The 24,252-nt window shown below is 37.4% G+C and overlaps 1 protein-coding gene across 1 annotated transcript in view; it reads right to left on the bottom strand.

The window, feature by feature from the left end:
* samd10b (sterile alpha motif domain containing 10b) overlaps positions 1–24,252 on the bottom strand; it is a 53,357-nt gene that overhangs the window by 17,272 nt on the left and 11,833 nt on the right. The window contains exons 2-3 of the mRNA XM_043224057.1: positions 10,714–10,892; positions 360–528 (exon numbers count right to left, since the gene is read on the bottom strand). Coding sequence (XP_043079992.1) covers positions 360–528; positions 10,714–10,892 — 348 coding nt within the window. The remainder of the gene's footprint in view (positions 1–359; positions 529–10,713; positions 10,893–24,252) is intronic.

Raw genomic sequence — 24,252 nt, 5'->3', positions numbered from 1 at the left:
AAACATATATATACTGTATATATATATATTTTTTTTTTTACAAATATTAAAATAATAAATAAAGGTGGCAAAACATTGAAACTACTAAAACTTTCAAGAAATTTAAAGTGGAAACAAAATATAAAAATAAAAATAAAAATATTACTAAAAACTATAATAGTAACAATGATGCTAAAATAACACTAATACTGATCTGCCAATTCACTTGTAAACAGGCTTCACCATTTGAAAAAAAAAAAAAAATACTACTTTGAATGGTTCCTTCACATACCAGGCATGTCTTTGACTAAGTTTTACTCACATGAACAGTATCAAGTCTAGACCAGAAAGCCCAGTTCTGAAAGTGGTCTGATCTGTACCTGTGATGGCGTGGTGAGAGAAGGCCTCCACATACGTCAGGTAGTTGTGAGGACAGTGTTTCTTCAGCCACTTACACACGTCCTGCTGGGTCCAAAGCACCACTGGTTTGCATAAGCTGGACAGCGTTGGGCTGGTGTGGTACACAGTGAAGGCCTCTCCTGGCTGGATCTGTGGAGCGAAAACATCTTTAGTCTCCACCTCCACCGAAACCAGTTTAAAAACTATATGAAGCCCATATGTTCACCAGACAACATTCCCGTCAGGTTAAAAAGCTCAAAGCACTTTTAAATGTAAAAATGTCAATCTATCATAAAAAAACAAAAATAGATGGATTAGTAGGCAGGACGAATATGGTGCTTTCGTATCTTCAGGGTGCTCTTACAGGGTACGTTTTTTTCTGTGAACGTGCTAATTAAAACAACTAGCGTTGCATGCTTCTGTGTAAACAATGCTCTTCTAATTACACGCACACTTTGTTCTGACTGCCGCAATGAGCAGAAAGATTCATCAAAACACACTTTTATGGCTCTGTGCTGCAGAGAAGTGTAATAAAACCCTTTACTGGGGTATATTACTCTTGTGTGAGAGCATGATGAAATGCGATGCTAGCTTGTGTAAACTATGAGAGTAAACACTCACAGGCCTGATTTATTTCATCGGGACTACCAGAGACCTTACACTGCGAGGCAAATCTTGCATACATGTGCAAACACAACGTCTTTATAAGGCCTTATTTCTAAAAGTCAAAGTGAATATGCAAAGCACGGGTAACTGTGGATCTTTGATAAGTATGAGCCAAACGCTATTTACCACCGGAAGACATTATTTAGACCACATGACCTTAGGAAACTGATTTCGGACAGTTCTGAGGCAGCGCGTTTCAAATTCGCCGCATTGAGCTGCTTAGCTGGAAAGTGGCATCTGTGCTTCATGCATCTTGACAACTGACAACAAAGCAAAAGAGATAACGTGATACCCGTAGGCCTTCAACTACACGATCCCTGACCCCAAACTTTCCATTTCCATGTCTCTGTCTTTGAACAAACAGATGTGAATATGTATTTCAGATGAAAGGTCTATGGTCAGTCAGAAAGATGGCAGCTCTTGTAGCAGAGGGAGTATTTGTTGTGAGGAGCTGCAGGTCGCACATTAATCAACACCTGAAGACAGAAGCTCATTTTCACTCAGGGAAACAGACAGATAGAGACAGGCACTGAGTTAGGTAGCAGACAAAACACGGCAGACAGAACGAGAGTGATAGTGAGACGTGGAGCATTTTGTTTTCATAAAGAGTAAGTGAAAGCCGTCACTGAACAGGATTGAAGTAGATGGCTCAACACACAGGACTGAACTTGTAAAAGGCTGAAAACATGATTCTGTGTGAAAAAGAGATGGCACAAATGAAAGCACAGCACAGGACTGACAGAATATAACATAAAAGAGAAAAAGAGATGTGTATAATGGGAGTCGTTTCAGCTGGATCTCTTAAAGAGATCAAAAACTCAAAAACTCATTCCAAACTCGTCGGGCCTTCGTTCATCTTAAGAACACATATATTTTGATATTTTACATATTTTGGATGAGCCTGACAGCTATCTGACCCTTCATAGACAGCAGACACATCTCAAATGATCCAGATCCAGAATCGTAATAAATACGTGGGTCCATGAGACGTCAGTAGCTCAGCTTCAGTTTTGTGACGCTACGCAGATACTTTTTTGCACAAAGAAAACAAAAATAACATCCTTTGCTCAACCATTCTTTCCCCTGAGTTACGTCTCCCCCCACTTTGAAGACTACCTAAGAACATTTGTATAAAACTGAAATGAGATCATTCAAACAAAGGATGTTACTTCTTTTGTAAAAAAGAAAAAAAGTGGTAACAGAAAATAAAGATAACGCTCTTCGTGCTATGGCTTAAATTGCACTGCATGTCAGACAATATTTATCTAACATACAGTTCTCAGATGTGAATTTTATTCTAAATGAACTGTAATGGCACACCAAGGTGATCCCGATGTATGGAGAGTGGGGGACGGGACTGAGGATGAAACAAAGCAAAGAGGATCTGGTGAGAGCTGCGAGTCGCCCTCATCATCACCATCAGCTCCTCCTTCACACTCCGCTCTCTCTTTCCCAGCCATCCATCACCCTCTATCTCTCCCAAGCCAGCCTCTGGGCATTACACAGCCACCCTTGAACCCCTGAGACCCGATTCTGTCCAGCCTGAAACATACAGTCATTAATAATACACGGGGGATTGAACCTGCAAGGAGAGGGGCGGCCCGATCTGGGCGGCCATTTTGTGAGATGCGTCTGAATACATCAAGCTGATGCATGATTAGAGGGAAGCCATGTCCTGCTCAGCTAATTATACACACTAGCTTGGAGTCAGTAGGATTTTGTGAAGAAATTAATGCTTTTATTTAGTATGGATGCATTAAATTGATCAAAAGTGACAGTAAAGGTGTTTCTATTGTTATAAAATATTTCTATTTTGTATAAATGCTGTTCTTTCTTGTCTTTTCATCAAAAAATTATGGTTTCCACAAAATATTAAGCAACACAACTCTTTTGATACAAGTGAATAGTTTAATTACCAGAACGACTTTACAGGTAAATGTAAAACTGCACTGTTCACACACATTAGGTCTTTTTTCTGGAAAAGCACCATTCACACATCCATTCCAAAATACTGCTCATTTCTGTGATCATTATTAACCTCTAAACATAAAACGTTAACATCTGATCACAGTAGGCAAAATAAACTATGCCACTTTTGTTTGTGGTCGCTTATTTTCAGATATTTAAGGCGCAGTGTTTTTAGTTTACTCATGACCTGACTTTTCGTCCGATGAATCCTTGCTCTCTAGTTATTTTATAATATCATGTTACTGCACCGGTTTCAAATTTTGAAAATATTGGCGCGCTTGTGGCGTCCTGGAAAGTTAAAAAAGTATCTTCGTTGCTTCACAAAATTCCGACTGAACCACTGATGTCGCATGGACTGTTTTACCAATGTCCTTGCTATGTTTCTGGACCTTGATCATTTCAATTGTGTTGCAATTCTGTTTGTGTCGTAGTGTCCCCTTATTCTCCTGTTGGTATCTTCTCTGAAGCTGAATCAGGTATTAAAGGCGGGTGACATGCATCTCTTTAATATTCTGCCTGCTCCCTCTGTCGTTGAGATCGTTTTGCTCTTACAACCTCAGATACAATCAGAGATCACAGTGAGTTAGTGGACTCAATCAGAAGCACACAGTGAGTCTGTTACCGTGTAAAACAGTTGATGTCACACTGACCTTGTAGCTTGCGTCTCACTCTCTTGACTTAAACTCCAGATTCTGCTTGTGTTTCTCTGTCAGTCTGATTTCTGCCTAATGATCTCCTGCCGGTCTCCAGTTCATTTCAGTTTAGTTTAGGTCAGTTCAATTTAGTTAACTGAAACTAGTTAGATCAGTTAATTTCTTTTCGAAATTGGTTCAGCCTAATTAAAGGTAAGTCAATTCAGTTCATTTCTGTACATTTGGGTACAGGTCAGTTCAATTCATTGTAGTTCAATTGAGTATAAAGTAGTTTAAATTAGTTCAGTGCAGGTTTCTTTTCTGCTGATTTTAGAATAATTTAGTACAGCTCAATTCACTTTATTTCTTTTCGGGTCTGGTCAGTTCAATATGTTTAACTTAATAGAATCAGCTGAGTTGAATAGTTAATACAGATCAATTAATAGTTAATACAGTCAATACTTAAAACTTCAGTTCAACTAAATTAAGTTCAATTCAATTATTTTCAGGTCAAGTCAGTTCACTAGTTCAGTACCATTTATTTCATCTTTCTAATTTCTGTTCAAGTCGGTACAGGTCAGGTCAAGTCAAGTCATAAATTTAGTTCAGTATAATTGAGTTGACTGTCAATGCATTTAAATTCATCTATATTTAGCTGATTTAAAAAATAAATATATATATATATATATATATATATATATATATATATATATATATATATATATATATATATATATATATATATATATTTCAATTCATTCATTCATTCATACAAGGTGTTCAGTTCAATTGAGTTTAATTTAACCCTGTATACTGTAGAATATACAGTATAAGTAACTAGAATGATATGAAGAAAAACACATAGAAGAATTCAATACATTTTACACATTGAAACATTTCATTATGTTCAGAGTAATTTTTGCCCGAAGCACAGTATAGTTGTATTTTTCAGCAAGTAAACTAGTACTAGCCATTTTTTTAACAATCCTTTCAATCAATCAGTGTTGCTCTTTCTTCCGTCTGGTCATGTCACACCTCAACACAAGCTTCATCTTTCATACAGCGAATAGGTACAACCCCCCCCCCCACACACACACCCCCCAAACACACACACCTCCACTCATGCTTGTCTCTCCATCTCTCTTTTCTTCTGCAGACTACCTCCAATCCCACAATCCTCTGGGCCAGGACAGCTTACATGCATAAGAACCCAATGATCCCTCTCAGCCTGGTGACAACTGACTGATATGAGACTTCAGACGCGGTCTGCATGCATTATGAGGTTCCCACAACATCTGTTCAGACACACGGGGTTAAAAAAGCAACTCAGAATCATCTTTTTCATTTCCACTGGAATCCGACCATTTATCCGAGATTAACTGAGAACTGTACGTTGATGTTAAAAAGATTGAGCCATTCAGCCTAATTAAGATAGGCTGGCTAAGTTTGCTGACTTTTGGTAATCTGTGTGCTTTTCTAAATTGTTTTGTGCTGCTGATGGGGTCGGTAACCTTTGTAGTAATGAGGAAACTAAACAAATCTGGAGGCCAATCTCCTCTGGCTGTCAACCTCAGGTAGCCTCATCACAGCTCTGCTTTAATGGACTAAACCCACTGCATGCTAAACAACATTTGCATGGCACTGTTCCCATGAAGGAATCAGACAGTTTACTTGTTTTCCTTTTTCCATTAGCCCCGTATTTAGTCTGTCTTCCTCATTCTCTTGTCCCTTTATGTGCATATAAGACTTAACACTAACAAAAAAATCAACTGTGCTGCAAAGTCGTGTATTCACAAAGCAGCCAGAAGTCATTTATTTTCATTGAAAGATTGTAATATCTGGCAACCGTTGCTGAAGCGCTGTGGATCACCAGCAATGCTGCAAAGTTTTATTCTGTATTACTTTATTAGTAAAAGCATTCTTGTGAGATGTTGATTCATGCAAGGATAGCCATTTATCTTGCGCTATGATGCATTATGCGCTGTTACAATTTATATTAAAGCGCTGCGCAATCCAGAATGTACTTTAAGCTGGAAGTGCTTGCTAAAAATATCTTATTTTACCATTAATTTATTCCATTTGCAATCACATTTTCAGAAGCTGTGGCCAGTGGTGCAGACAGAAATGTCAGGGCAGCAGCAGGAACACCTACTGAAACCAAATATACAGCCACCTGGTGATGTGTGAACAACCCATAAAGATTTAACCGCCCTCACTGAAGCCATCATTAATGTGCGTGTGCTGTTTGAGTAGTTTTAGCACCACGTCACTGCTGCTGAAACTACATTTGCATTACATTTACATTTATTCATTTAGCGGACGCTTTAATCCAAAGCAACTTAAAAATAGACTTACATAAAGAGGCAAATAAAAACAGGAAGTGCTCGTAATTCAAAGTCTCATACACTGTTCAGATCAGTGCAAGTCGATGGATCTTACCTTGTTTACTCTTTTTGTCCATTTGTATGAAGTTGGCATTCAGCAGAATTCTTTTTTTGTCATGAAGTATTGTACAAATCAAATAAAAGGCCTATATCACGTTTGAATAAACTAATCTTGAATATGGGATAGAGTTGATAGATAATCATAAAAGTGAGAAATTTCTCGGAAGGGCTAAAAGCAAAGATTAAAGTTTCTTTTATAGTCCTACCTTGTGGATGATTTTTACACAATTCAGTACAGATATTTTCACTTTGACAAAACATATGATTATTTCCATTTTTATAATGGTAAACCATTTCGGATTTGAAGTTAATAACCAGTGAAATTTGATTGACTGCTGGCGGCCTTGGTTTTGAAACATCTGTGTCATGTTAGATCAAACAATTCAGTTGCTTCATCAAAGCAATTCTTTTGATCATGAATCTTTTGTCATGAGTGTCTGAAGATGTGTGAAGTTTATGTGCACTGGACCAACGATTTAGGAGGAGTTTAGCAGATTTACAAAATGGCAAAACAATTACGAATCGGTTCTTTCTTATGACCCAAAATGCAAATTTCCTTATTACAGCTCTTCCTTCTGTCTGTGAGCAAGACCAGGTTTGGTGTCTCGATGACTTGCGGTGTCTGACCTCCAGACAGTTTGAGGGCAGAAAAAGAAAAAATATTAAGAAGAAAATCCTCACAAAACACAATAGGGTTCCAGTAATACTGCTCCTTAAATACAGTCCTTAAACAATACAGTGCTTTCCCCAAATCCTCACACTTCTTCTGACAAGACAACTACTGAAATATTTTACACCTTAATGAAATGCAAAATGAAAAAACAAGAACATCTTGTGGGTAATTAAATAAACCACTTGTTAAACCATTCTCGTACATAGTTCATTAGTCATGGTCATGGTCGTCCTAATTATTTCTATCCTTGACAATCTTGCCAACAGCAATCTGACACTTTTGCTCACCTTGAAATAGCAAAAGTTTATCCCTAATCATTCCCAGCCCAGTCTCCAGCCAAATGCAGTAAATTAATGTTATCTTTAACACAAATCCCATCGGCAAAACTCATTTTCATTGCAGGACTGTCCCCATGAGATAAGCCTTGTTAGAATAAGCCACAACATAACATCCTGCAAAGGACATCATTTTGTCAGAAAAACTGGACTCTACCCACAACCTCTGCCAAGTGCAATCATGTGTAATGGAAGTTTAATCTGAGAATATGATCTGGTAATGATGGATTCATGACCATCAAGTCATTTTTATGGATGCATTGAGATTTCTTTGAAGACTAGCCTTGTGGGACGGCCAATTAAACAACAGGACCAGATGCTGGAGGCTCGCTTGACTTCTGCTATACGATTACACAACATTCTTCATAATACCAGGTTGTGCCTCACACGGCCCTAGGTGATATGATGTAATACTACATACATATGAATCATATGTCCAGGATGTTTGGGGAATGTATTTATTGAGAAACATCACAGGGGAAATATTTTGACTCATGAGTACTAATTGTCTTTAAATGCAAACGTAATTGTATTTGGGAACTAGGGGAAACATTTTCTGACTCAAATTACATATTATGTTTGTATTTTATATAATTTCTTACTGTATGTCTGTAATTAAAAAAGTGTGAATAGTTTTAGTGTTAATATATTTTAGCATAATCCACCAGGTCTTTAGCATTACCAGGTACTTTAAGCACAAGATATTACTATGTTGTTAGACACTGCCATCTATCAATGTGGATTAGCATGAATGTTTTAAAGTGGTATATACAATAGTTCACTTATCTGCATATCAAAATTGCAACGTTTGCACTCATTTTTGTCTTTAGATTTTCTGATTCTTCAGTCGAACAGGTGCACATTCACTCATTGTCTCCACTGGTAAAGTCACTAAAGTTTTGAATAGGGAATAGACACCCCACTGGACTGCTCCAGGCACGTAGATGTGGCCACCATGTTGTAACAGTAAAATTGACATCATTCAGCATACTCTAGGTTCACACAGAGCTGTTGAACCGTTCTTTTGGCATCTTTCGAATATTCAGTGATTAATATGGTCAATGACATCAAGACCGCTACAATATGTTCTTTAGATGCTGTGTCTTTGTACTTCCAAAGAAGGTCACTACTAGAAATCAGTGGTTAAGCAGTATTTACAACACTGTTCCAGAACAGTTCAACACAAGCGCATTTACAGAGGAATATTTCCTGATCCTGACAGAGCAGTCTTTGCTGTCTGTGCACACTATAAGAGACTATAAAGTGGATCAAATTCTGACTCTGCAAGGACAGTCTGGTGCTTCTGACTCACAACCTTTGAGGTTTCTTATTAAAAGAACCTGCTGCTTACTATTGAAAGGCGAGTTTAGAGCAGTGAAGTGTAGTGCTTATTGTTTATCGTTTCTTGATCACAAATGCAGACATGGTCATATTTAAAAAGTCATTATAATTAGTAATCATGTCCTCACTGGTTGCAAATGCCTTTTTAATGGCTTTTATTGTTTTTGTGTCATAGGGCATGGACACGGTATCACATTATAGTAAGGGGCATAACATTTCCATCAGATAGCTGGCCATCTTTGCTACAAAGCGCCCCGTTTCAGAGTAGAAACAAATGTACAGTAAGTGGAAAATAACGTGTTTTTTAACCTTAAACTGCATAAACGCATTAAAAATAAGAAATTTAGTTTTGGAGTTTTTGATGTTTCCCCATTCAAACAGATAGGAGCTGCACTTGCATGCCCGAGAGGCGTTTCAAAGTGACAAAGCTGAGTGACATGACTTGTCTTAAAGGGACTTAAAGGGTGGAGCTATCAAAACATTGCTATTCACGTAAACATTATGCCTAGCAACAATGGCTCAACCAATTGAATTAGTTCGGGGGCAGAGCTACGTCATTTCCTGACCAATGGTGGATAGAACTGTTTAGAAAAAACTATTTGCAAACCCATAAGTGTTTTATGAGATGCTAATGGCATATGGAATCACACACAGTGAAATGAGGGTGCGATACAATCTTAAGCTAGCATTTGTTAACCATTCTGCAGAGACCCAATCTGAAAGACTCCCACAGTTTGCAATTCAAGCGTTAAGAACCCGGTTTAAAGTTTGCTCTTTATTCAACTTGCCATAACCTTGAATTTCAACAGTTGGCTATGAGTGTGTGTTTGAACACACGCCAGTGACCTTCTCCCATTCACACATACACACACACACACACACACACACACACACACATCCCGCAGCCCTCATGCAATACTGAGCTCATCTGAGCCAATCCTGAAACCAGGAGAAAGGCATAAAATCTGTTCTATTTAAAGTGATGCTCACAACACCAGAGCAGCTCAATTTACATATGCATTTCCTCACAGCTCACTGTCAAGCAGAACAAAGATGTTTAACATATAAAAATAAATAAATCACACGCTACTGTCAGCCACTCAACTGAGCCTTTGTTTTAAGGTGACACATTACAAAAGGATATTTTTTCAACTCACACCATTCAAATAAATTATTCAGAACAAAACAGATAGAGCGTAAAGAACGCACTAATCAAATTTGGTAGTTAAAATCAGGGTAAACATATTTTATTATGAAATAATTATCACCCTCAAGGTTGATGCATACAAAGAGGGAATCATTCATTTCATGTGCGCGTCTCATTTGTGTCTTCTAATAGAAAAAAACATGCATATTATGAGAGACTTCAGCTCAAGCTTAACCTGATTCTTGGGTAATGGCTCAAATAATGGGACGCTATAATATCCAGACATCAGAGGTGCTTTCTCCTCATCACGGTTATGAGCCTGTTGTGATGGTTTGAGTGTGCAGTGATAAAGAAGGACAAGTGTAGCTAGAGAGCGCTAGCGCAGACGAATAGCTCACAGAAGTTTACCAAGTGATGCTAAACACATGAAAAAATCACAGAGCTGAGGCTGTAAACAAGGAAACCTCTGCATGACCTTCAGAGCTGGGAAGGAAGGGCATAAATATTTTATGATGGATGAAAACGAAATCCTGGATAATATTAAATGCACATGTGAGTATGAAAGTCAAGGTCTGTTCACACCAGTCCAACTGCAAACATGTTTTTGCACAGCAACTGTTAGCACTCTCACAGCTCTCACACACCAACGTTTCGTTTTAGTTATCTAAATACTGTTATTTTAGCATGTACAATAACAATCTACGAAAAAATCTTTTTGCAAACTTCTCTGGTAAGTTATTTTTTGAATGGCTGTCCATTCAGTTATCAAATAATAATTGATAATGAAAATAGCGATCAGAAACATTTTCTGAATAGTTGTCAGTTTATTAATAAAAATAGGATAAAAAAACAGTTATAAGAATAAGAATAGTAACTGAAACTGAACTGACAAACACTTGAAGGACTCTTTACACATTTATTAATAATAATAATAATAATAATCACAGAGATAATAAATTTTCTGAATGGTCATCATTTTAGTTATATAATTGTTGTTATTGCAACTTATTATTATATAATAATAATTCATTCATACTTTGGTAAACAAAGCCCTCTGGTAAATATGACAGATTTTTAACAATGCTGTCAATAATCAGATTTTAGTTTCATGATGGCTGTGATTGTGTACCTGTATTCCTTCTGTCCCGGGCTGCTGCAGCAGTTTGACGGTCCTCCTCGTCACCCTCTGCCCGCGTCCTTCATGCCAGGTCAGGTTGCCCCCGGCCTTGCGTGGCAGCTGATAGTTGAGCTCCTCTGCTGAGACTGTGTGCTCCAGCGCAGCCCGACAGAAGCTGAAGCTGGACGCAGCTGTGGAGGACAGACGGAGGCCATTATAGTGTCCACATCACCACATATTACACAGGAGCGCGGTCAAAGCCCCATGAATGCTGAACCCTGGCATTAGAATGCCAAACATTTCTCCCCATAACAAAAACAAGTAGATACTTGTTATTATTTTCAGCCTGTTTTGATTATTTTATTAAATTAAACATAATAGATTTTTATGACATGAGTCCTTAATGAGACATTAGGTGTAACCCAACAAGTCTACTCAGCAATCTTGTGCTTGTCAAAAAAGAGAAAAATAGATACCAATTGTTCCTCTAAGTGGCCAGTGAGGGCAGTCTTTAACCCCAGCAGATACAGGAGACAGGTACGATGTGTCAGGTCATGGACCTGCTGAGCAGTCCAGAAACCCTTTGTGTGTGTGTGCATGAAAATGTAAATGTGGCACATCAGTATGTCAGTGTCTACGTGCGATGCCACAACATGATTATCATACACAGGATCTTCCATGAATGTAAAGTGTCTGTAGAAGACAAACCTACTGTGTACAAATACCTACTATTTTTATAAGCGGTGTAGCAAAGCAGTGAGCACTATGCAGTGTGACACAAACATTTCAAAAAGTCATATGCCTCTGTCATGCAAAGAAACAAAAACTGCATCTTTGAAACAAAAACGGTTATTTTGCATTGCATAATTACATGTTAAGTTTTAAAAAATGCTTAATAACAATGTACGGCTTATTTTGACAGGCAGCAAGTAGCAATGTAAAACATGCTCAAAATTTTTGAAAGAAATTAATGACAGTCTTTCTACATCACAATTAATTTTTTTAATTCAGCGTGTGACTCAATATCTCTTTGTAATGATATAATGTATGTAATGTAATTTGCTAGCAATTTAAAAAAGTATTTAAAGACAATCAAATACATTTTTTATTTAATTTGATTTAAAGGTTATTCAGGTCACCTCAATGTCATGTAAAATGTAAATATTCAGTATGGTAATAAAAAGTATTTTCAAATTAAACAGATGTAACGACTACTAACAAGTTTTTTTTTTTTCCATATTATGACATGCATCCATTTTGATTAAAAACTATGAAATAAAAAACCCCCACATATACAGAACATAAATTTTTCACAATGAGATTTGTCCAGCAGAGATAAAACAAAAGTAGTGTTCTAATATGCCATATTTCAACCATAGTAATCTCTCACTTTTCCCTTTCCACCGTTCACGATCCTGAACTGCCTTATCCAAACACCCAACTGCAAATAAAAAACTAGCGATGTGCTTATAAAGGTCACTGGTCTTTCTTTTCCTTTCTCTGACCTTCTTCTACCCCTAGCTATCTCTCTCTTTCTGTGTATCTACCTCTCCCAGTTGGCTTTCTTATGTAAGCCTTTTTCCGGCATAGCTAATGTGATTAGTGCTACGGCGAGCACTTGGCAAGTACAAAATATTTAATGAAGGGTAAAAGATGATACCAGCGCATATCAGCACGTAAGAGATTTAAAAACAAGAGCGTAAGTCAGTGAGAAAAAGAAAGAGAAACCAAGGGATCAAAAGTGGGGAAAGACTGTAAATAATACATTAATGGCCATTCGCGGAAAAAAAGCCTGACAAAGGACTGAGGTAGCCCTACACAGCTTAGAAAAGTTTTGTTTGTCTGGTTAAGCTGGTCTCAGAGCTCTTTGCATAGAGTCTCACTGTGTGCAGAGCTCGAGTCCATTGTGTTTCAAACAGCGCCGCAGACGCCGCTAGCTCAGTGTTAACTGAAGTACTATAAAAGACTGTGGGAAAATGGAAAATCTGGGAAAACCGGCCTGGAGATGCTGACAGCTGAAACAAAACTGTTTCCACCTATCAAAACCATCCCAAAGGGCAGGTCAAGTTCATGGTGTAATCATGGGGTGATGGGAAAGAGGGATCGTGGAGCAGTTTGTCAGGGTTCAGTGATGCGTTTCCTGTGGCTGCTTTCCTCACTGTTCTTTCTCTCCTGGGCGGACAGGAAACTAAAGCTGCGGGCTTATTACTGCCAATCAAATCCCCGGGAGGCCAAAATTAGAGCTCTCGACGCACTGAGATGGATAAGAAACACATCCCATCACTCAAAGATAAGGGGTGTGGTCAAAGACTGTACAGCATCTGTCAGTCATCCACAGGGGGCTGCGGCTAAGAATGATACTTCCTCTGGATATCTACCCATCTGTCCAAATTACTGTGTCAGCATTTCATTTGGATTCAAAGAATACTAATTTTCACTTGGCTTCCCGGAAGACGACACTCTATGCGCCTTGAATATGCCTATTTCCTTTCCACATAGAAAGTGAAAAATTGTGGTATGCAACTTTCGGTGGCACACATATACAGAGCACTTGATCCTAGTTTGATGCTAGCATGTTGCTAAGCTAATACAAAATCAGCACACTAGATTACATTCAACTCTTTACATCAACTTTTTGGGTCCAGTCCACTGTCTACCTCTACATAGACACTTTTACCTGTTTACATTGTACATACATATATTTTACATTTTATTTTATTGTCATATATTATTATTTGAAATATACTTTTGTTGTAAGTATTTATTTTACATTCTACATTTAAATACATTTCTTTCTTCTCTTTTGCACAGTCTTGGAATGTACCAGACTCACATTTCACTAGTTGTACTTGTACAAATTGTGTGTGACAAATAAAAATCTTGAATCTTGTTACTAAATAAAACAGCCTACTAGGTTGAGGAAGCTAGGTTGTCATCTTGACAGTGAGAACAGGCCGGTTTCGAGTGTAATATTGTTTTTGTTCCATAGTGTAATAAACAAGTTGATATTGACACTATATTTAGAGGTATTTTGTCTGTTTCTAATTATACTATTATTACTACCATACCTGAACAAAGTCGCAGCAGTATATACCACTGTGCATCTCTAAGCAACACAGAGATGTTGAGGAATTAATTGGTTAGAAGAAAGATTCAATGACTCTTGAACACTGGACGCATCTAAAATCATCCTCCAATGAGTCATCCATCCATCAAATATCATCAAACATTGTTGTTAATGAAACTGTTTTGTGACTGATTCAGTGACTCACTTGTCTTCACCTGCTGGCATAATTATGTATTTTCAGTAAGTGAATGAAAATCCCCACCACTAATACAGACTTGGCCATTCCCATTTGTACTAATAATATATTAGTATAGCATAGTACATTACCTGGAATATGTTTGTACTATAGGTGTGCACATATATGTAAGACAAAAAAGATATTGCTGCTATTGGAAAATGTTCAGTGGTCAAGAAAAATACTCTCTGAGCAGCTGTTGGTTTCAATAGCATGACACTTTGTCTCTTTATATTTAAGATAATAGTGTAGATAATGGCATGCTGGTGGAGACAGTTGGGATGATTTCTGACCCTCACTCAGGCTTCTCATCGGGCTTTTAGAACGCGACCTTGGCCAGAATTGATCTTCAGTTAAGCGTTCAAGTCCCTCAGTGTGAAGACAAAGGGGTCTTGACACCACCATCAGGAGAGGGGCAGAGGAAGACAGCAGAGGTCAAATGTGGACAAAAGTCTGAATATTTCCATTAAATATTCTGGGAGAGAGATGTACAAAGCTTTTTGAGTGCTGATGCAAGGAACTGAACCGCTTAGACACATGTAATAGAAGACAAAGACAGAGAGAGAGAGAGAGAGAAATGGAAACAGGGGCAAGGACAGCTAAGTTAATGCAAAGAGAGAGAGAGATCCAATGGCAAATGCTTTCAACCCTGAAGAAAGAGTCACTCTCCTGCCTGATGTGATTGATGGAATGGCTTAGATCTTCTCCTGCCACCGCAGAAAAAGATTAATCATGAAAGTTTCCAAACTTCGTTTGACATTTCCTTGCCTTTTTTTAACAGTCATTAGCAAGCAATTACCCTGTGGTTTGGTGTGGCTTGTGGGAAGGTCATACCGAGTCAAAGCCCATGGTAGATTACCGCAGCACTTTTGGAAAAACTTATTCCTTCCTAAAGAAAGTACACAATTACTAAACTTTCCCAAAGGCTCCAAGACTCTTTCACCTGTCAACCAATTGGACATCTAAAGCACTTGCTGCTACATTCCCTGTTAAAAATGCCATTTACTTCCTGAAGTACTAAAATGAAACTTTTGTTACATTTAAAAAAAATGTATATGAATGCTGTCACATTTGATCAGTTTAATGCATACATACTAAAACTATTCACAGTTTTGACCGGCTAGAAGACTGGAGGGCAAAACATCTGTTCAGCGGCAGCAAAAATATTGGAAACTTAATATTAGCTTAATGGTTCAGTGTTTTCTATGGGAAACTATTTAATGTCAAACTTTGCACATTGTGTTTATATTCTGTCTTCATCTGCTGGCCTGTACAAAATATATATACAATCAATAAGGTGTTTACCTCAATTTCAACTTTTAATACCTGCGTTTTACTACATCAATGCAAAATGCATACAAATAACTCGGGGTCAGTTTAGCAAACTTTGTTTGCCCGTCAATTACTTTCTATATTTCTCTGAAAAAATAAATCTGGATGGCAGTTTGTGTAAACCATAGTTTTGGTAAAAAGTATGTTAAAGTGTCTTTAAAAATGTAAACTTTTGCTACTTAAAGCACATTTAACATGAAATTAAATATACCACAAGCTAATAGAAAGCAGTCCTGAGATTACCTTTTTAATATATAAGTCTTTTCCATATCAGCATGTCTTCCAGTGGGTGTTCAATCCATGGTTATAGAGTATTTACCAAGGGGAAGCCCTCCGGACACTATCTTGAACCCCAGAAATGAAGCATGAAATTATTCCATCTTGACCCAGCTCTAGAGAGCACTTCAATCATGTTGAGAAAAATACCGTAAAAATATAAGTTGTTCTCAAAGAATGTGTCATCGGGCTTCATCCATACTAACTAGCTTTAGTGCTGGGCGGCAGAGAGTATATAGTCCCATCTCTCATTTTTATTTTTCGCTTCCAAGACATCCAAAGGAAACTCTTCTACCTCACAAAGGCAAGCAGACACAATTTCAGGTCCATCGTCAACTCAGCTTATGTAAATGGCGATTATCCAGCACGCATCCAATTTGGTCCCGTGACTTAGATTTATCATTTATCCGACACAAAGTCGACATAACATGGTTAAAGTTTGGAAGATCTAATGAATCTTAAACCCTGATGTGACCCAAAGCAGCTCAAAACGTCGAAAGTTTCTTAAAGAATTAGATATTAAAGTTCAGCTCAAACCACACACAGGGCAAACCTGACACATACAGTCCACTTGAGGGTTGTTCAGTTTGTCACATCCAATGACCTGCGTGGCTAAAAAAAGGCCACGGATGTCTATTTAGATCTATGAACCTCTCCATGCCGCAAAACAGTCAGTCTGCTGGAGATCAGAACGCTTCGACAGCCAGCAAATCGACCCCAAATGAAGGAGGATTGACAGGGCAGAGGCATTAAGGATAACAGGAGATCCCCAGCCGAAAAGACAAGCGTGAGACGGCCTCCGTCAACAGAAAGAAACATCATTAAACAGGGAAAACAAACAACACAGGAAAGGATTATTCACTACGGCATTGATTTTCTGACCAAAAACAACATTCCTACAGAAGCTAGTTAATAGCAAGGAAAATAAATCTTCTGTGCTGAAAAACAGATATTTATTGAGCTAGTTGTTAAGGATAAGGTAAGGTAAGGTTATCAGTCTTATCAATCTACAACTACATTAAGGTACTTATTGCCAATATATATGTAACACTTTAGTATAGGGACCAATTCTCATTAACTAGCTGAATATATCACCAACATTATGGCTGTTTATTTGTACTTTATTTTCCAAGACATTTTCTACATGCCTGTTCCTACCCAATACCTCAGCTTAACAAGTACTTGCTAACAATTAATAAAATAAATCTGTTCATTCGCAACATTCATCTGTATGAGCTGTTTCAAAACAATCCAGCCTTTCCAATGCTACATATAAGAAAGAGAAGAATGTAGGATGAACCAGTTCACAAGATTGAAATAGTGTTTTCAAAGCTGAGAAAGAAAGATTGTTTGTATTTGCTCAGAGAAGATTTTTCAATACAGCATTAGATAGCAATGGTGCATTTGAGTGCACTTCACTGCTAAATATATGATATATATTTATGTACATATCTATATATTTTTTTATTTGAAGGCTGTCGTGTAGTATCCACGTGTGTAGGACTTGCATAAGAGTGGCATAAGAGGTCTGAGGTCAACTGTTTCGTGCCCTAACATGATGTGAGTGAATTATTCATGCATTCTGACGGCATCTTCTGAAAGCTTTCGTGTCACACACAAACCAAATATTGTAGAGCGAGCTCACTGCCTCAGCCCCCGTAGCTGTGATACAGTAAATTATATCCATAAAAGAGATGAGGACTTTATTGTGAATGCAAAAACAAATGAACATCTGCTGAGTTTGGAGGGAAACTTTGACCTTGAAGGAAAACTTTTTTTATACAGACTTCATTAGCATAGTCATTATCTGCATAATCAGAATATTTTAATACCAGGTATCAAACACCAAATATTCACTTAATAAGCTCCAGCAGTCCTTCCATTTTTCACTATAATTACATAATATCCTGACCTCTCTTTTGTGAGTGTGCAGTCTTCATGAGCTAGCCTACTGTAGTAAATAAATCATACACATCCCATTAGTATCCTAAATCGGTGCATATTTCTCTTCTGATTCGGATGAAAAAACACCGTAAGAAAAAGTTGAGCAAACTTAAAATTTTAAGTCTGCTCAACTTCTATTATTATTATGCATGGAGGACTCTTAATTTAGCTGGAAACAATGGTTTGATGTTTACTTGTGTATTATTGAGATGTTTTTATCAGTTTGGACTTTCCTTCTGACGGCAAAAGATCCATTAATAAACAAGTGATGTGATGCTATCTGTCCAAATCTGTCATCTATATCTTGGGTGGCCAGCTGAGTGCCACCATGTTTACAGTACGCTTTTATTTTTAGTTTAACTATTTTTAGATTAACTATCCCTTAATATTAGGTATATGACTAAATAACAAATGCATTTGCTCCAAAACATCAGCGTTTGTTTGGACACGCAAACACATCGATATGTTCTCAGATCTGTCATAAAAGTCAGTCATTATCCATCAAATTCTTTCAAGACCCAGTTATGTGAGCTATACCCACATTCTTTTTATAACCGTCTTACTCTCATTTATATCTATTTTTATTTCTCCCTAAAGGAATTTCAGGAGCAACATCTGATAGGAATGACACATATGAGACGTATTATGAAACAAAACTGACAGCTAAATTAGGTCTCCTGAGCACTGAGTGAAATAAAACGTTCCTCTGGGACAAACACTATGCAAAATTTGTTACTGTACATCATCCAACCAATAGTAATTAAGAAAAAAAAGCAGACCTACACTCATATTTGAAAAAAGACCACGATAATGAATATTAAATGTACCTTCGATGAAACTCTGTATGGCAGTTCTGTAAGCCGGAGCGGGGCCGGACTGAACCACCACTACTCTGTGCCTCCTCATGGAGTCAACCGAGGGCAAGAACAGCCATCGTCCAGAGCGCCAAACATGTCACTGTGTACTTCAAGAGTGTTGAAATAGGAAAGAAGAGCTTTCGCTGAGCTAAAATCCAGCTGCATATGAACACAAACATACAAGCCCATCAGATGCTCCTAACAAATCAATGGAGCCAACCTCTGCTGTCCGATGTACTCAATTCCAGCCACATTCAATACCGTTTCGACTGCATTGACTGTGAAAATGTGTGTCTGTGGATGAAATAATCCATAAACGGCAACTACAATGTAACACACACCATACAGTTTTTTTTTTAATAAACAGTGTAATAGGGTAAAATATTCATCCGTTTATGAATTATATGTCAAATTGAACATGCTGTGTATGCGACTATTTAAATTTGTATCATACTGTTTATCTTTCAGAGTTAACGTATTTATCCAATGTGACACTGTAAGTATAATTTGTAAAACTGAACAGGTTATTCAGAGCAGAGACTGACTGAACATCAGGCCTCTGTCTGCCTTCTGATGATGGGTGAATGAAGGAAAGGAGGTACAAGTGAACAAATAAAAGGATGGGAGGAACAAACACAAACAAATGCAAAAACGATTGAAAAATGATTGTGGGAGCAGGATGGGAAAAAAGAATGAACAAAAGGAAGGTATGATGAACTAACCAACGAGAGAGCAAATGACGGAAATGGAAAGAAGGAAAAATAACAAAAGGAAGGATAAGAACAGACAAACAGGAAGGATTGCAAGAATGAGGAAGCAGAAGAGAGGAATTAGACAATAAATGAAAATGGTAAATAAATGGAAAGCGGAAAAATAGAATGAACAAAATGGAGGAATAAAGACAGGAAGGATGAGCTTACCAATAAAACAAATGAATGAATGAATGAATGAATGAATATAACAAAACAGAAGGAAAAGGGAGGGACAGAAACAAACAAATGACAGAAGAAGGAAAAATGGGAACAGAGAAATGGGAGAAAAGAGAGAATGAACAAATGAAGGGAAGGAAAGAATTAATTAATACAATTCAAAAAGAAGGATGAAACTAATAGAATGAAGAGAAGAAGATATGTAAACAGGTAGAAAGGATGAACTAACCAATAATGAAATGAGCAAACAAATTAATTAAAGAGGCGAGGGAACAAAGTCATAGAAGGAAAGAACTAGATGAACCATATGAATGAAGGAAAGCGAAAGAAAGGACTGAGCGAAAAGAATGAAAAAAAGGAATAAGCAATTTGAGGAAAGAAGAAACAAAAACAGAAAGAAACTGAAAGAAAAAAAGATGGTAGGAAGGTTACAAGCGATGAAACAAACCAACAAACAAATGAGAGGAGAAGAGAGTCACCTCTGGGCCCCGGACACCAGAGAGAGAGAATAATAATAGACAAACAGACGAGAGGACAGAGAGAGAGAGAGAGAGAGAGAGTAATGAACAGCAGAGAGCAGAGGATCACACACACTCTCACACAGACAGTGGGGCGTCGCAGTGTGTCTGCAGCTCCAGTCACAGCTGTGTGTGTGTGTGTGTGTGTGTTTACTGCAATCTGCTTACTGATCAGACGTCTAGGTGCAAACAGGCCACCTCGGTTCCACATACTCACAGGAGGTGCTGCTACACAAATCAGTGTCAGTTTAACTTTACACAAACACACACAGTCACACTTGAAAATACTTGCAAAATGCAAACTTCTCTGTACAGAGGGAGAAACGTATTCCACCCCATTTTCGTCCGTCATCCTCGGTGTTTGGTGAATATAATCAGTCTGTCTGTAATTATTGTTGTCCCGGGTGCTGCCATCTCTCCACAACCCAAATGAACACAGTTAACCTCAAACAGATCCATTACAGACAACAAGCCACACTTCTCTCCACCTCATCCTTTAGCTTCTCCTCTTTTACCACTCTAACTATTCTACACCTGTACCTTTGTTTTTGAACTGAATAGTTTGAGAAGAAATGTAAATTATGTTGTTTATTCACATTTACAGTACAAGTGAGTACCCTAAAAGCGTACAGTACAGTACACTAAAAGTGAGTACAACACAGTACATTAAAGTATAAAGGTTCTTTACTAGAATCAATGGTTTTATAAAGAACCTTAAACATCCATGGAAGCTTTCAAATGCAGAAAAGTTTCTTAATAGTCAAAAAAGGTTCTTTAGATTTCTGAAATGTTCTTCAAAATGGTTCTTTTATGAAACTGTGTACTGATAGGTCTATGGCATCGCTGCAAAAACAAGTACTAATATTTTAAGTACTAATAAACAGTCAATATGTTAATAACAGGCATGCTAAGCAACTAGTTAACAGTGAGAATAGGTCCCTTAGTACCCAGAAGTGTGGAGCGAGCTGTCCAATTAACTACAATCTAATCAACAATTTAATTAATTTCAGAAACAGTGCAGCCCGAATTTTACAATTTTGATATTTTACACTTGTGAGTTTGATCAAATCCAAGATTGAATGCCTTAGCAATTACTCTGCGCACAGGTATTCAGAGAACATCTCTCTCTTGTCTCCTTTGCTCAGACAGCCTCACAGAGAGTAGAAAGGTTATGTGTTCATAAGGTATGAACTCACTCAAGTCCTCAAAGGACCCAAATGTAATCTCTCTCTCTCTCTCTCTCTGTCTGATTGTTGCTTTATTCTCCAATCACTGTATTCTCTTGCTTTAATTGCCATGTTATCAGAGTCTCCCCAGCTCCCCCTCTCTCTGCCTGACAGCTATGCCAATTACCCGTCTGTATTGTGTGCTGTCTGGGCAGGGAGGCTCCAGGTAGCCAACAGAACCAACACTGGCCATTTAGACACAGAACAGAGAAGAGAATCAAAGCTGCCACTCTTTATGCATTCAGTCTCTCCATACACTCATGTACTGAATGAATACTCCCTCCATCAGTCTGCCATTGCCATTTTTGAAGACAGGAATTAAAGCTACAACTGGAAAATGTTATAAACAGATACTAGGAGTCATAAAATAATTCCACAGTACAGACAGGTATCGCATAAAAACAGACTTTCACCATTAAAAAGCAGCTTGAATATTCTGTGTCTGCATTTGTGTTCCACAGGTTTACACCATTTGGGAGAACAGTCGCTTTGAGTGCAAAATAAACAGTGTCTTAATTGTAAATAACATTAATGTCTGGTCATACAGCCTTTCCCCTTTTGCTCAATGAGACATAAAAGCTTCTTCTTTTGGACCCTTTTCATTCTAATCAGAACCAGACTCCATTCTCAAAAAAGCACAGCAAATAATCTCATCATCTCAATAATGTCATCATAACCCAGTTTATGTTCATCGGTGTATCTGCTCCAGAAACCTCTTTTAACATGGTCAGTGCCGATACGTACGTTTTGTTGTAAATGTTCTTAATGTAAATGTAACTTATTGCAGTCGATACTTTTTAGTGTCATTTTTTAGTGAAATACACCATGATACACCAGTCCACCTGGAAAGATACAAGAAGAGCTTTTGAGGATGAAATAATTGCTGGATTTGCCAGGTTAGTCACATCAGATCTGTGAGATATGTTCACACAGACTGTCAGTCTTGCCAATTAGTGCTGGGGGTTTTTCAGTGATACGTTCTGCAGGTTACATTGTTATAACAGTAGGACTGTAGTAATAAGTAATTTGAACTACTCACTCAACCAATCTGTTCAAACAATCTTTCAGGAATAAACTTGATTCCTGCATCCCAATTTGAATACTATATGTCCTAAAGAATATTAAATCCATAAGTCCCAAAAAGTTGCATGCTGAAATCATACGGATGATAATATTACTAGTGGAAATTATTTCAAAAGGCAGATGCATGCACACTTTAACGGCTAATTTTGTTAAGGATGAGGATTTAGTTCAGAACAATGCAAAATTATGCACAATGAACATCTGAGTCGATGGGTTTAGATAAAAAGCTTTGAGTGATTAATATTCAATATCTAACCTGATGAATAACATGCATGCAATCTGCGACGACATTGTAAACATTATTAATGTTTTAATATAATAATTAAGGAAAAAAATTCAGTTCTTAGCATGAAAGGCACATGACTGGCAGATCAGCATGCTATTTCATTTCTCTTCAGCATGGTAGGAAGAATTGTTAAGTAAAAATGAAATATGGAGAGTTTATATGAGGACATTAACTGTGACAAGATGATTGACAGGCCACTTTACAGTACCAGAGTAGAAGCAGAGTAGACAATGCTATCTTCATAAGAGATTACTGTTTAGGTGACAAAAATGGGCAGAAACTATTTATATCGCCCCTGAATAATTTACTCAGTCAAGCTCACAGATTCATGCAGGATCAAAATGAATGACTGTCTTTATCAGTGATGGGAATAAAGGCGTTCTAAATAAACAATGTTGTTAACGGTGTTTTGTTTTCAGTAACGAGTAATTAAACGATTATTGTTTCCCCTCTTACAATGCCGCTATTGTACCTGGCAATAAAATCCAGCATTACTATAATTTCTTATAATAAAAGATACAGATCAAAAGAGCCTTTCACATAACATGCAAGAATTGACAAGCTACATGTAAACCATATTCTTTGTTGTATTTTCCTGTCAAACTAACGGTGTTCCTTTGGAATTCTTCAGCTTTTAAGAACTGCCAGTTCGGGCAGGGGGTGAAACTAATGCACAAAAGCTCATTTGCTGGCAAACAATATCTAAAGCACCACCACCGGTCCTAAGTTCCCCCGGTTATTTTAATTACTAAGGTTCTATCATCATATAATGCTAAAGTATCTTAATATCAAATTATAATGCTTGACTGACTGATGCTAAGTGGCGGTAGATAAATAACATGAATAGTGTAGATTATTCTATTTAGTGTCCATTTTTTAATGTAACATTTAATATTGGGAGCATCCAAATTAAAGGACATTTAAACAGTGCAATAGTTACATTCCCTGGTAATTAGTTACTTTTATAATGATGTAACTCAGTTACTATATGTGTAATTAAACAATTGTTACTAGTAACTATAGCTAAATACTTTTTTAAAGTAACATGCCCAGCACTGGTCTTTATTGGTCGCTTATTGAATCATCAGGAACAAAATTAGTGATGAATCATTTTAATCATTCACTTGACCAACTCGTTCAAACAAACTAATCATTTCCTTAACTGATGTGTTCAAAAACACAGATTCATTCAGGAAACAAACTGTATGTTGCTTGGAGATGGTTCTATAAATGCTTCTGCAGCGTATTTTATTGAAAAAAGATTTAAATAATCATTTAAAGCATATTCACACACTTTTAGATTTTTTGAATTAAGGTCATTTTCAGTTTGTCAAATGAAATGATATATATAAATGATATATAAATGATATATATACACATATCTCATAATGTCATACAACTCTGGCAAGAAACACTCCCAGCCATGCCAGATTCGTTTCATGTGATGTTTTCCACTCATATTTCCAAGAGGTTCCATGCAGTTTATATTTCCACATCATATTTCACACATGAATGATTAGTTTGATGTATGACAGACTGATTTTGACTGACACAGGCTGGAAATTCAAGACGTAATAGTTCAGAGGGTTCAAGCTATCATGCTTTGCCATCTCAGAAGGAGCACTGGTTGATATGTCTTTAATGTGTTTAATTTTTAACAGTCTTTATTTTTGGTCCAGGGGAGAATTGTGTAATTCAATACAGCCTCGAGCCAGCGATGGCAAATCCTGAGGGTGACTTTGAAGCTTCAGCTTGAGTTCAAAAACTGAGAGGACTGCTTATTCTGAGAAGGCCTGCC

Source organism: Puntigrus tetrazona, chromosome 23 (assembly GCF_018831695.1).
Source record: "Puntigrus tetrazona isolate hp1 chromosome 23, ASM1883169v1, whole genome shotgun sequence".
Taxonomy (NCBI): Eukaryota; Metazoa; Chordata; class Actinopteri; order Cypriniformes; family Cyprinidae; genus Puntigrus; species Puntigrus tetrazona.
The sequence above is the reverse complement of the archived record's forward strand: the minus strand, read 5'-3'. Positions and strand labels throughout refer to the sequence as shown.